The 14,495-nt window shown below is 36.3% G+C and overlaps 1 protein-coding gene across 5 annotated transcripts in view; it reads right to left on the reverse strand.

Moving 5' to 3' along the window:
• The window catches only part of SMCHD1 (structural maintenance of chromosomes flexible hinge domain containing 1), a 159,365-nt gene that overhangs the window by 82,344 nt on the left and 62,526 nt on the right, over positions 1-14,495 (reverse strand). For all 5 annotated transcript variants that reach the window (XR_013525776.1, XR_013525775.1, XR_008476015.2 and 2 more), the window contains exons 18-22: positions 9,427-9,504; positions 9,228-9,347; positions 4,931-5,075; positions 2,621-2,717; positions 1,063-1,135 (exon numbers count right to left, since the gene is read on the reverse strand). Coding sequence is in view for 2 of the 5 variants with exons in the window: in XM_035270680.3 (XP_035126571.2) it covers positions 1,063-1,135; positions 2,621-2,717; positions 4,931-5,075; positions 9,228-9,347; positions 9,427-9,504 (513 nt within the window). In the remaining 3 variants the exon portion in view is untranslated. The remainder of the gene's footprint in view (positions 1-1,062; positions 1,136-2,620; positions 2,718-4,930; positions 5,076-9,227; positions 9,348-9,426; positions 9,505-14,495) is intronic.

Raw genomic sequence — 14,495 nt, forward strand, 5'->3', positions numbered from 1 at the left:
TAAATCTTGTATTTAATTTGAAACCCCTTGACTTTTATCACTACACCATGATACTTCCCATTTACCGCTGCAAAACAACTAGCTGCTAAGAATTGTACTACTCAAATCCATACTTTGAATAAGCTAACCTCAATAAATGAATGTTTGTTGATATGTACAATTTTTTTCTTATACTTCTACCAATGTGCCTACCTAAATTCTTTATCAATTGACACTGGAGGGAAATCCCAAATAACTTGAATTTGTGAAAGCAAATAGCTAATATGTTTCTTTTGCCTAAAACCAGTAAAAAGGTCACATATATGTGATTGTGGCATTGTTCCTATCAGAGCTAAAACTCACATTCTAAACATTGCTATGTTTTACAGGTGCAGGCGGTTCTTACTTGGTACAGTACTGTGTTAATGAAAACTCATGCATATTGGAACTGTGTCCTCCACTGAGTACTACAGAACTGTGCAAGGCAAGGACTACCTGTAGTAACTCATTTAATCCTCCCAACAACTCCAAGGGAGTAGATATTATCTCATCTTACACATGAAGAAATTGACACACAGACGAGTTTACCTAGATATAAACCCAGAAGGGCTGACTCCAGAATGTACTTAGCACCTCTACTATAGAGTGCCTCGCAAATTAGCTGGCATATTCTAGCCTATGTAGCTTTACTGCAATTTCATTAAGTCATTATCAAATTAACAAAAATGACATTATAACTGTTTCTTCTTAAAATATAAAAGTTATATCAACAAAATGTAAAGAACAGATCCATCTCTAATGAGGCCTAACAAATATATTCTGAGAAACAGTTCCCCCCGCCAAATATATTCAATACCCAAATTTTTCTCCCAAGATTATTTTTAGAATGTCAATAACATCTTCCTAAATGTTTTCCTTTTTAAAAATTGGTAATTTCTGTCAGTGCTATGGTTTGACATTTAAATGTATTTTGAAGACTTATACCACTACCAAAGCCCAAAAACCTCTAACTTTGTATCATTATACTTTATCATAAGAATATTATTTTTAAATAATTATGAATATTTCTTAAAATAATATTACCAGGTAGTAATCTGATTTTCAAAATCTGTGAGTCTTCTTTTAAGCCTGGCAGAATAACCTTCAGGTTATAATTCTGTTGAAGAAAATACTAAAAATTAAACCCAGTCCTAAATACATACTTAAGTAGTTTATCACATCAATTCTGATTTATATTTTGCTTTTTTATTTTGATACCATTGTGGAAATTACTTATCAATTTTATACTTACTAAAATTATCATTGATGTATGTCAGAAATCTTACAGGAAAAAAATTCATCAATACTGCTTCCTTATAGACAGTGTAATGAAGAGAATTATGCTAGAACCTACTTTTCCAAAATATAAATAATGTTTTAGGATCAGTTTTCCTCTTAAGTTTTTGTTGTGAAAAGGCATAACCTCTGAATAATTATCATAATCAAGACAGATATTAGAAAACATATGAAACAGTAAAGTAGAAAGAAACAAAAACCACAAAGTTTTTAAATGCAATGTGGTACTCTATATGGGCTCCTGGAACAGAAAAATAAATTAACTGGAAACAAGTAAAGAAAAAAGTCCATGGTTTTATTGGTAGTATTTTGTCAACGTTTGGATAAATATATAAAGTTCTGTAAGACATTAATAGAGGAACTTTTATATGCAACCTCTCTATACTATCTTTGAATGCCTTTGTAAGTTATTTCCTTTAAAGTTATTTCAAAATAAAAAGGTTTTTAAAATCTAGAAACTTTCAGTAAGTTTATCTAACTAAAGTCAAATTTTCTGTGAATTTCAAGTTGTTTTTTCCAGAAAAATCTGAATTCGGAAAGAATCAAGAACTCAATTTTTAACTTGATTATATAAAGCAGTCTATGGTACTTGAAAAAAATATACCTGCTCTGTTTTAAACATCACACTGACAGGGAAAAATTTTGTAACATTTAATGACACACTGAAAACAAAAATTAGGTAGAGTGTTCCTTTTAGTCTTTTAAGTCTACTAGCTGCTTTACAGACCTAATTAAAAAATTACCTTATTAGAGTTTGTGTCTTTAGCTACCCTGTTTTTTTTGTTGCTGTTGTTTACACCAAAAAACTATACACAGGATCCTTTCCCTAACTTTATCTGTCACCAAACACTTCCTTTTGTCTAAATACCAAAGTGATATGTTTATAGACATGAGCTGAAGTTTCTTGTATTTCTAACTGTCATTTTTGTTCTAAGAAAAATAATCAACAGTGGAAAGAAACGGTAGAAAGAGAAAAAAACCCCAGCATAGTTCTGGATAACTGTGTCAAAAAAAAAAAAAGGCTTTGAATGTGAAAAAACTGAAATAGTGATAATAGGGACAGGTGAAAAATATTTAATTCATGTTTAACCAACAACGGTAGTAAATGTGCCAATTTTTCTTACAGATGAAACTGATAATTCAGGTGGCATAATGCTGATTAATTCCTAATGACCCAATTACTGTCATCTGGTTTTTAAAAATAGGCCATTCCACTTTTCATTTAAAATTTCATTCACAATTTCATTCTTATTGTATGAGAAATAAATACATAACAAGTATTATAGAATCTAAATATAATGCTTACCTTGCCTTGACAAGAGTTTACAGGGCCCTTAGCTGTAACACCTCGAATTACACAATTTGGTCCTTTGGTTATTTCTTCATAATGTAAAGATAAACCACTGAGGAAAAAAAATTATTTTTTAACTCCCCTCAATTGCCTACAAGTAAGCTGCAAATGTGTTTTTGCTTTCTTATGTGACATTGGCATGTCTATTTTTCTAATAAAATATTTTTTAAATATAAAGAACTAAACAAAAAAATTTCAATGGATTTCTTTTACAAAGAAAATTGATCCAAGAAGTATTAATAAGTGATACTAATGAGTTAAACACTGAAGATGAAACAATAGATATAATATAAAATTAAAATAGCACATATTGAATTAGTAAAGATACAAGATAGTACCTAATCCAATGCTAGACCATGTATACAAGCCTAAGAAAAGGAAATACCCAAAAAAGCCAGGTTTAAGGATGCACTCAGCATTTACCATAAATTATTTCAAATCTTTTACCAGTGAGATTTTAGAGAATTCTGGGCATCTATTATTAAACTGAATGGCCATTTAGATAAAGTTCAAATGATAACAGGCTTATGATGACATAAACCTGTTAGAGTATATACTGAGATCCCCTAATCTACTTCCATGAGTAATACGGTTCCTAAAGCTGATTCCAAAGCTAATTTTATCAGATTTGACCAGATGTAGATCTTTACAGCGGCAAAATTTTACTCTGTCAAAGGTAAAGAAAGGGAAAAAAGTTAAAAATATACCATGATGGAGAAAAAGCCGTATTTTTCTGAGTAATGAAATTTAAGTTTTTACAGATATTTTCAGAATAAATTGTAAAGCTCATTTGAAAAAAGATGTAATGTGGCGTTCAAGATAAATCCCCTGGGAAAAATGGCACATTAAACATATATACCTACTTTCACTGTCTCTTAAAACCCCACTAATATGACATAAAGGAATTTATTTTACTGATTATTAAAGGAAAACATAAAGAAAAAACTGAAAGGAAGCAGAGACAGGGCAACCAAACTTATTTGCTAGAAAATAAGACAGACAAGTGGAAAATTATAGCACTCTCCAGAAAGCTGAATTGTAAAATAGAAATAGAAAACCTAGAAACCAATCTCTACTATAGTACTCAGGTACTGTTCAGAACTGGCAAAAGGAAAAGGCTTAAACAAACAAAAAGACTGATGACAGGTTTAGGGCTCAGATCTCCAGGTATCTCCTGTCTGCCTGTGGCAGAAGAGTGAAACATGAATCTCTGAAAACGTTAAAACAGAAGCTCTTTGAACCAGAGACAGCAGATAAGTTGAGGATAAGAATAAAATACTAAAAAAGAATAGAAAGGGTAATCTGGAATGAATGCATATGGATACAGACCTCTCTGCCACAATTCCCACCCCAGCGCTGTTCCTTGACTGACGAGGAACCAAACTATTCCCTGCTCCAGGCAAAAGACTGAAGATTCTTTGAGGAAATTGCCCAGCCCAAGACCTAAAAATACTACCAACAGGATTTATCCCCAACAATGTACTCCAGACAGATCGTCCTACAGTGGCGCTCACCAGAACAGCATCTCTCACCTGCATTGGAGTCTCCTACTCATTTACAAGCAGATGACCAACAACCAGATATCTCTAGACGCCAAGAACAAGCAATTGACTAAGCTGGAGACAAGAGAGTATCTATATAGGTAAAAGAAAGTTTAAAAAAACAAAAAACCTACTATTTACTTTATCAGTGAAAACAATATTACATTTATAAAACAAGATCTTTAAAAAGTTTCAGAGAACCAGCAAGAACTCATGGCAATTAAAAATATGTTAGCAGAAAGGAAAATCTCAAAGGAAATGTAGTAATCATAAGGTTGAGGAAATCTATCAGAAAGTAAAACAAAAACACAAAAAGATTGAGGGAAAAAAAATTTTTAATTGGGGATCCAGTCCAGAAGGTCCAACATCCAATAACTAAGAACCCTAAAAGAGAAAACAGTGATGACAGAAGATACAGAATGAAGTATTTCAAATAATGAATTGTTAGGAGACATTATATATGCTTGCAAAAAAACAGGGAGTAAGACATAAACACCTAAATGACTTCGGCAATAAATTCAGTCAAAATATAAACTTCAGTGAAGCAATTTATATATGACATTAGTCACAGAGGACAGCTTGGAGTTAATTACCCAGATATTATAAAATTGACTAATATTTTAAATACTGAAGTTGAACACCTTACACACAAAAAAATTAAGCTAAAAAAAAGTAATGCTTAGCAAATATGAAAGGACAAATACACATTGATCCTTCAAATTACCTTGCTTCAAGAACTGGCTGAATATCAGTTACTAGTTGACTGGTATGACCAAATTCATCCTGAAATTCCAGAGGGATATTGAATGGAAGGCCAACACGAAAAGGAGGATCCAGAAGACCAAATGAAAATTTCTCTGGCTTACCCTCTTTAACAAAAACAAAAATGAAATAAAAACCACAAACCACATTGGTCAGAAAATTCACTGAGGGTCAAAAACAGGTCCATTTCTAGAAATCAGACTATGTCAAAGATGGCATTTTAAAATCAGTGCAAAAATTTTATGTTATGCAGACAATCCACTTGGGAAAAACCTCCCAAGTAGCTGGGACTCAGGTGTGTACCACTATACCTGGCTAATTTTTGTATTTTTTGTAGGGGCAGAGTCTTGTCATGTTGCACACACTGGTCTTGAACTCCTGAGCTATCCACCTGCCTCAGCCTCCCCAGGTGTGAGCCATCATGTCCAGCAATTGTACTTTTTCATAGGAAAGAACTTTTAAGGCAAAACACGATATTCAATAGTTATAAAATGATATATATGATGAAGTTAAATAGAAGCTCCACATGAGAAAATATCTGCAACATAAGTAACAAGAAAAATTCAGACTACATGAAACCCTCCTATAAATCAGCTGTTTTCAAAGTGTGGTCTCTAGTCTTGAAGTTTCAGCATCCCCTGAGAACTTATTAGAAATGTAAATTCTAGGGTCCATCTCAAACCTGCTGAATCAGAAACTCAGGGTGAAATTCAGCAAGCTGTGTTTTTAGTAAGTTCTTCAGGTGATTCTGATACAAACTCAAATTTGAGAACTACAACTTTAAACTATTAAAACGGGTACAGTAAATGAAGACGAATTTATAGATGGCACACAATGTCCAATAATGGTTAGAAGAGGTACACAATCTAAATATTAGAGAAGCAGTTTCACCACCAACTATGCTAAATATAGAGTTCAGCCAGGAATGAGCATGCAGGCAACTGGAACTCTCACAGTGAGAAGTGAAGGTACTACGGCACAGCCTTTTGAGACTTTCATTTCTTGGTATCACCATTAAGAGATTGTACTAGCACATGTACACAAAGTGGCATAATTTTTCTTTCTTCCCAAGTAACAGTATGATTTGCAATAGCCAAAAAATTGGAAACAACACGATTCATCAACAGGAAACTGCTTAAACTATAGCACACCTATTTTATGAAAATATGTTCCACAGGTGTTAAAAGAACATAGATTTATGTGTAAAAAAACTCCTAAAAAACTTTAAAAAAAAGAAAGAAAACCGCTCCCAGGTTTTCTTCTAGATAATCACAGCTACTCAGATCAGTTATCTCCAAAAACCCTGTATCAGTGACTCTGCAAAAGCAGTAAACAAGAAAAACGACAAGAGTAACATAATTGGAAAGTCAAAGAACATATGAATAAGTGTAACTGACTTAGCAGAAAGACCCAAAAATAACAAATATTCAACCAACAAAGTAAGCAGAGACTGAATCTGATTCACAGTTATCGGACACCCTGATAAAAGTCTCAGAAATGGCTGTATAAAGTTATAGTGAAACTGAAATAAAACAATAAGATTGGCTGAAGTCAGTTTAAGAAACAGTTTCACAGATCCCCCTCCTTCGATGCATGGGCTAGTCAACAACCCTCCGCATCTCCAGCAAAAGATGGAAGATTATTCTTCAGAGAAAGAAGAAAAGGTCCGGAAGTGAGAGACACAGCACTACTAAAAGCATCACTGCCCAAGCATAGTGGCTCAAACTCGTAATCTCAGCACTTTGGGAGGCCAAGAAAGCAGATCACTTGAGCCCAGGAGTTCAACACCAGCGTAAGTAACATAGTGAGACCCCGTCTGCATTTTAAAATATAATTGATTAAATTTAAAAGTGTCATTTAAAAGAGGAAAGTGTTTGCTTATGTAAATCTAATGGTATCTACAAAAAAAAAAGAAGAAGAAAGTGTTTATTGAAAATAGAAAAATCGAGTGGAAAACTATATACTAAATGAGAAGACCCCCACAAACACATATAAATGGCCTTTTCCAGCATGGTTCCCAATATGCTGGCAGCTAGGTCTTTACCCTTTTAGCAGGTAACTGGAAAGCTCCACTCTGGAGAATCTGAACAGCCAAAGAGAAAAGACCTTAAAATTCTCCTTTCATAATTTCACCCAAGGAAATGTAAGTTTTTAAGTGTCTTATTCTTAAATGTAAGCAAATCACTAGTTATATAAGAGAATATCTAATAAAGACAGGAGAAAAAAAGCAACATAAAAGAAACAAACCATGAACAAGAAAAAATGATGTTAGAAAAAACCCCACTATGATGAATATCCTCAGAGAATAAAAATACTGAATTCACGAAGTAGGAAGCGAATGCTTAAGGAATTGTTTAGGAAGAGGATTTTCAGAGATTTTAGAAATGAAAAATGGTAGCAAAAAGGAAAAAATAGAAAGCATAGAACATCAAGCTGTTAAGGAAATCTCCAATAAGGTAGCAAAACAAAACAAAGAATGGAAAGCAGAAAAAACAAAAATAATATACCAGTCCTGAAATCCAACATCTTAACATTAGATGTTTTAGAAAGAAAGAACAGTCTGGCACAGTGGCTCACACTGTAATCTCAGCACTTTGGGAGGCCAAGGCAGGCAGACTGCTCGAGACCAAGTGTTTCAGACCAGAATGGGCAACATAACATAGCAAGACACCGTCTCTACAAAAAATGCTTTTTAAAAATTAGGCAAGGCTAGGTGCGGTGGCTCATGCCTGTAAGCCCAGCATTTTGGGGAGGACGAGGCAGGCAGATCACCTGAAGTTGGGAATTTGAGACCAGCCTGACCCACATAGAGAAGCCCTGTCTCTACTAAAAATTCAAAGTTAGCAGGGCATGGTACCACTCGCCAATAATCCCAGTTACTTGGGAGGCTGAGGCAGGAGAATGGCTTGAACCTGGGAGGCAGTGGTTGTGGTGAGCCAAGATCATGCCATTGCACTCCAGCCTAGGCAAGAGAGTAAAACTCAATCTCCCACCAAAAAAAAAAAAAAAAAAAAAATTAGGTGCAGTGAGCTGCAATCACACAACTACACTCCAGCCTGGGCAACAAGAGCAAAAACTCTGTCTCAAAAAAAAAGAAAAGAGGCAAGGTGTGGTGGCTTATGCCTGTAATTCCAGCACTTTGGAAGGCTGAGATGGGCAAATCACCAGGTCAGGGGTTCAAGACCAACCTGGCCAACATAGTGAAACCCCGTCTCTACCAAAAATACAAAGACATTAGCTGGCCATGGTGGCAGGCATCTGTAATCCCAGCTACTTGGTAAGCTGAGGCAAGGAGAACCACTTGAACCTGGGAGCAGAGGTTGCAGAGAGCTGAGACCACACCACCGCACTTCAGCCTAGGCAACAGTGCAAGACTCTGTCGAAAAGAGAGGAGAGGAGAGGAGAGTGTAAGACTCCTTGGAGGGGAGGGGAGGTGAGAAAAAAGAAGAAAAGAGAAAAAAGAAAAGAAGGACGGAAAAAGAAAAAAATAGAAAATCAAAGTGATTCAAAAAAAATTCCTAGAAAATGAAACAGGAATTTCTAGACTGAAAGGGTGTATGAGGTATATAACTAGAAGTCATACAATTGAAAATTTCAGAAACTGGGATTTTCCTAAACACCTGGAAATTGGGAAACAAAGAATATTTTCGGGGAAAAGGGGTCATATGCAAAGGGTCAGGAAACAGGACAGCCTTAAACTTTACCAGCAACAATGGAAAGTAAAAAACAATGTCTTTAAAATTCAGAAGGAATATGATTATTGAGTAGACTTATAAAGCCATTTAAAAATCAAGATGGGCTGGGCACAGTGACTCATGCCTGTAATCCCAGCACTTTGGGAGGCTGAGGCGGGTGGATCATCAGAAGTAATGATTTCAAGACCAGCCTGGCCAACATGGTGAAACCCTGTCGCTACTAAAAATACAAAAAGGAGCCAGGCATGGTGGCAAGTACCTGTAATCCCAGCTACTCAGGAGGCTGAGGCAGGAGAATCACTTGAACCCAGGTGGTGGAGGTTGCAGTGAGAAGAGATCGTGCCACTGCACTCCAGCTTGGGTGACAGAATGAGACCCTATCTCAAAGTAAATAAATAAATAAAATAAAAATAAAAATTGAGATGGTAACCCAATTGTTCAAACATATTTTACTGGCTTACCGCTCTTTTCTCTTTTGATTTAAAATGCCACCTTTAGCACGCACGCGCGCGCACACACACACACACACACACACACACACACACACAATTTTGTTTTGCTTACCTTTAACAGAAAACTTAATTGCTTTGGATGGTAGTGGTCTTCCTGCGTAAGTGTCTGCATTACTTTCATTCAATACAACTTGTAATTTCAATGTATAATTCCCCAACTTCTGAATATTTTCTGGAAAAATTAAAAATAAATTAAAAATCAGGTCAACACAATACCAGTGTATTCTTTAACATTCAGAATGAGAACTCACCCATTTTTTTAAACCAGTAAGGCCATTTTCCTCCATGTTGACTAATATGTGAAATAATCTCTTTATTTCCACTTGAAGCTTAATAAAAGAAAAAAGAAACAATAGTGTCTTGAGAAATTGAACATAAAACATAAAATATGCAATGTCACATTGGCACCAAATATCTATTTGCTGTATTTTAAAATCTGCTTTGAAGCTTCAAAAGATCTAACACTATCCTATGAAACTGAACAGCAATCATGAAAGTTTACTCTTCATTAAAATCTCTTTATTTCAAGTCTTCATTTGTAAGCTCTTTCGCTTTATTTAAAATTACTATTTAAAGAGAAAAGGAGAAAACAGAATAGAAGAATAACATGACTTCTCCAAATAATTCCTTATTTATTGCCCACTCTGGAATTATATAACCGAAATATTCAAAAAACTAAAATTTTTAAAGAGGCAAGTCATGAACAAAACCAAAATGTTTATCAAGTAGATGACAACCACACAGACCAAAGAGAGAAAGAGAAAAGTAGTCAACCTTACCCACTGGGAAGCAGGACCATAGTATATTCACACTGTGAAATTTTATCTAAGAAGGAACACAGGAGGTCAACATAAAAGCATTAACAGGCCAGGAATAGTGGCTCAGGCCTGTAATTGTAGCACTTTGGAAGGATGAAGTAGGAGGTTACTTGAGGCCAAGAATTTGAGACCAGCTTGGGCAAGATAGTGATGGCCTGTCTCTACAAATATTTAAAAATTAGCCAGGCATGGTGGGACATGCCTACAGTCCCAGCTACTTGAGGGGCTGAGGTGGGAGGATTGCTTGAGCCCAGGAGGTCACGCCACAGTGAGCTATGAATACACCAGTGTACTCCAGCCTTGGCAACAGAGTAAGAGATTGTCTGCCGGCTCCTCCCAATAAAGCAAACTTTGGATACTTTAAAAACTACAGCAGGCAACAGCACTGCCTGTTCCATGAAAAACTGGATGTGAATCCTGAATGTATGAGAAAGGGAGAGAGCAACTGAAGCTAGTTGGGAGCTCCTTGACCTTACCAAACACTGGATCTGACTTGGAGAGCACTGGGGAGAGTGGGAAAAGAAGAGGGAAGTGCTCCACCCATGCTCCCAGACCCGGTGGGTGCAAACAGAAGGAAACCATCCCCGATCCTAAGTCACAGAAACCTGCCAGCCAGCATAGGTGGCAGTCACTAGTATGGAGTCTCCAGACTAAGATTTGTAATCTAATAATGAGTAGGAGAGCAGCCTCCACAACCAGAATTGAAAGGCAAGTGTAACATGCGCCCCAGCAATGGGTGTGAGAATTGGGTACCCCTTCTTTGCAGAGCCAGACTGGGAGGGCTGTGGCCTGGAACCTGGTTTTTGCTGGGCTGCCTGAGACAGATTCACAATCTGAGGACAGACTACCTATGACTTGGCTAGCTGTTTCAGCTTGCTGCCAGTAGCAGGCAGTAGGAGGGAGCCCAACCAGGTCAAAACCATCACCTACCAGGTTTGTGGAGCCCTAGCAACCCCTTTCCCCACGAGGGATCTTTGGCATGGCAGTGGTTGCTCTGCTCCTCCCTGAACCATTGCTTAAGGGGCTTGGGAACTGCCTTGCAAAGCCTGCCAGGGCTGGTGCTTGTGCCCACTGTTACGGTGGCCAGAACGCAGGACTCTCTGGCCCAGCCCTGCCTAGCTTTGCTCTCTCTACCTGCTTCGGGGCAAAGCACAAGACTGGGACCCCTGGGAGTTACAGTCCAGCCCAGTGTCTAGGACATCAGAGTACTTCTGGTTAAAAAAGGTAAACCATAAACACTACTGCAACAGCTGCATCCAGATTTTACCTTCTAGCACCACATAGTGGACAGGAGGCCAGCCTGCAGAGTCCATACAACATCTGCTAAAACAACTGTGCAGTGCTCAGGAAGTCTCCTAACTGATGCAAGCTCTGCACCATCTCTACTACCACAACTGCCCACACCACTGCAGCTACACAGGAGGCCCTGAGACTGCTCACCCACCTGATACATCACAACAGCCAGCACTGTAGAAAACCACCACACTAATGCTATTTATAAACAAGAAAATCATACATAAGCTATGTCACTGAACACATCCAAGAAACAAAGCCAAAAGAATCTATTAAACATACATGATAGACACGTCGTCAAGGAAAAAATAAGTCCTGCCCCAACAAAAGTAAATTTAAAAATAAAAATAAGTATTACTCCAGATGCAAAGGAAATCAGCACAATACAGAAAATATAAAAATATAAGGTGCTATGACAGTTCCAAAGCAACACAGTAATTCTCTAATAATGGATCCTAACCAAAAAGAAATCTTTGAAATATCAAATAAAAAATTCAAAATACTGATTATTTTATCTTCTTGAGATGTGGTCTTGCTCTGTTGCCCAGGGTGAATTTCAGTGGCACAACCATAGCTCACTGCAGTCTCATGGGTTCAAGTGATCCTTCCACCTTAGCTTCCTGAGGGGATGGAACTAGAGGTGTGCATTATCATGCCCAGCTAATTAAAACAATTTTTTTTTAGAGAGAGTATCTCACTATGTTGCCCAGGATGGTCTGGGACTCCTGGCATCAAGCTATCTTCTCACTTCAGCCTCCTAAATTCCTGGAATTACAGGCATCAGCCACCATGCCCAGCCAAAATACTAATAAGGAAATGAAATTCAGGATATGAATGAGAAATTTACCAAAGGCATAGTTTTTGCTTTTGTTTTTTTAAAAGAACTTCTGGAATAAAAAAATGTATGGAAGGAATTACAAAATACAGTTGAACACAAACAATGGACTAGACCAAGCAGAAGAATCTCAAAATTTGAAGATACACTTGCTGAATTAATCAATCAGACAAAATAAATCTTTAAAAATTGTAAAAAAAATGATCAAAGCCTTCTGCAACTATGGGTCAACTAAAACAAGCAAACCAACAAATCGCAGGTATTCTCGGGGGAAAAAAAAGGCAAAAACCTTGGAAAACCTATTTGAGGAAATAATGAGGAAAACTTCCCTAGTCTAGAACGAGATCTACACATCCAAAGAATAAAAGGCTCAAAGAATGCCAGGCAAAAACAGTGCAAGAAAGGCCTCACTTCAATATTTAGAAATTAGACTGTCTAAGGTCAATGTAAAGGAATATATCCTAAAATCAGCAAGAGAAAAAGCATCCAGTCACTAGTAGAGGAAAATCCATTAGACTAACAGTGGATTTCCCAGCAGGTACCTATTTATAAGCTAAAAGAGACTGGGATTTTATTTTTTCTTTTTTTGCAATCCTACTCTGCCTGTTTTCAAAGTGGATTCTGTTTCCAAAGTGCTGGGGCATGGAAGGAATGACTGTCAACCACAAATTTTATGTCCTGCTAGAAAAAGCTTCATAAACGGAGGTGAAATAAAGTGTTTTCCCAGACAAGCAAGCACTGAGGAAATTCACCACCACAAAATCAGATCTACAAGAAACACTCAAAGGAGTTCTGAACATGGAAACAAATGGTCAATACTAGTCATCATAAAAAGCATGAGAGTATAAAACTCACAGGTCTTATAAAATCATTATACAACAGAGGAAGAGAAAAAAAATTAAAAAACAGCACAGCAGAATCCTAATAAAACCACAGAGAAAGGAGGGAAAAAAGAGTATCTACAAAGCAACTAGATAACAACATTATGACAGGATCAAAATCTCACACATAAATATTAAACTTGAATGTAAATAAATGCTCTACCTAAAAGATCGGCAGAATGGATTTTTTAAATGAACCAACTATATGCTGCTTACAATAAACTCATATTACTCATAAAGACAATTACAGGTGTGGAAACAGTTATTCCATGCAAACAGAAACCAAAAGTGAGCAAGAATTGCTGATATCAAATAGAATAGACTATAAATCAACAACAGCTAAAAAAAAATATTATATAATGTTAAAGGGATCAATTGAACAAGAAGATATAACAATTCTAAATATATATGTACCAAACACCAGTGCCCAGATTCATAAAACAAATATTACTAGACTTAAGAAGACATAGGAAAGCAATACAATTAATAATGATGAATTCAACACCCTACTGATAGCACTAGATGGTTCATGGAGATAAAAAACTAACAAAGAAACATTGGATTTAAACTGGCCTTTAGACCAAATGGACCTAGCAGACATTTACAGAACATTTTACCCAGCAATATGCAGAATATACATTATGCTGCTAAATATATATTCTTCACATCAGCAAATGGAACATTCTCCAAATGGGCCATATATTAGGCCACAAAACAAATCTATAAATTTTGAAAAATCAAAATCATATCAAGTAACTTCTTGGACCATAGTGGAATAAAACTAGAAATCAATTCCAAGAGAAACTCTCAAAACTATAAAATACTTCGATCAAACAGCTTGCTCTTGAATAACCTTTATGTCCATGATAAAATTAATATGAAAATTTAAAAAATATATCTTATTTTTTGAGATGGAGTCCCACTCTGTTGCCCAGGCTGGAGTGCAGTGGTACAATCTCAGCTTACTGCAGCCTCTGCCTCCTGGGTTCAAGTGATTCTCCCATCTCAGCTTCCCAAGTAGCTAAAATTACAGGCGCACACCACCATACCTGGCTAATTTTTGTACTTTTTAATAGAGGTGGGATTTCATCACATTGGCCGTGCCAGTTTATGATGTATCTTAAAGAAAGCATGCCTATATCTGCCTTTTACTCCTAGATTTCTTGTACCAACAGAGAAAGAAACATGTTCTAAAAACATCTTCTCAGTATTCGCTTTAAAAAAGGGTGCAATTATAAATCAGACAGTAAATCACCACGAGAAATTCTCTAAAAAGACCCAAGCAACTTTCTGATTTTTGATGTATTTATTTAACAAATATTTATTAACTATCTCCTAAATAAAAAGTACTAGAAAAAAGTTAAAACACACACACACACATCATTGCTTTCCTGGAGTTTTTTATCTTGCAGAGCAAGGGGACTGGCAAACTACTGGACTGCCAATAGCTGCATTCATCTATGACAGCAAATTTACATAACTGAAACAAACAA

The sequence above is a fragment of the Callithrix jacchus genome, chromosome 13, assembly GCF_049354715.1.
Source record: "Callithrix jacchus isolate 240 chromosome 13, calJac240_pri, whole genome shotgun sequence".
NCBI lineage: Eukaryota > Metazoa > Chordata > Mammalia > Primates > Cebidae > Callithrix > Callithrix jacchus.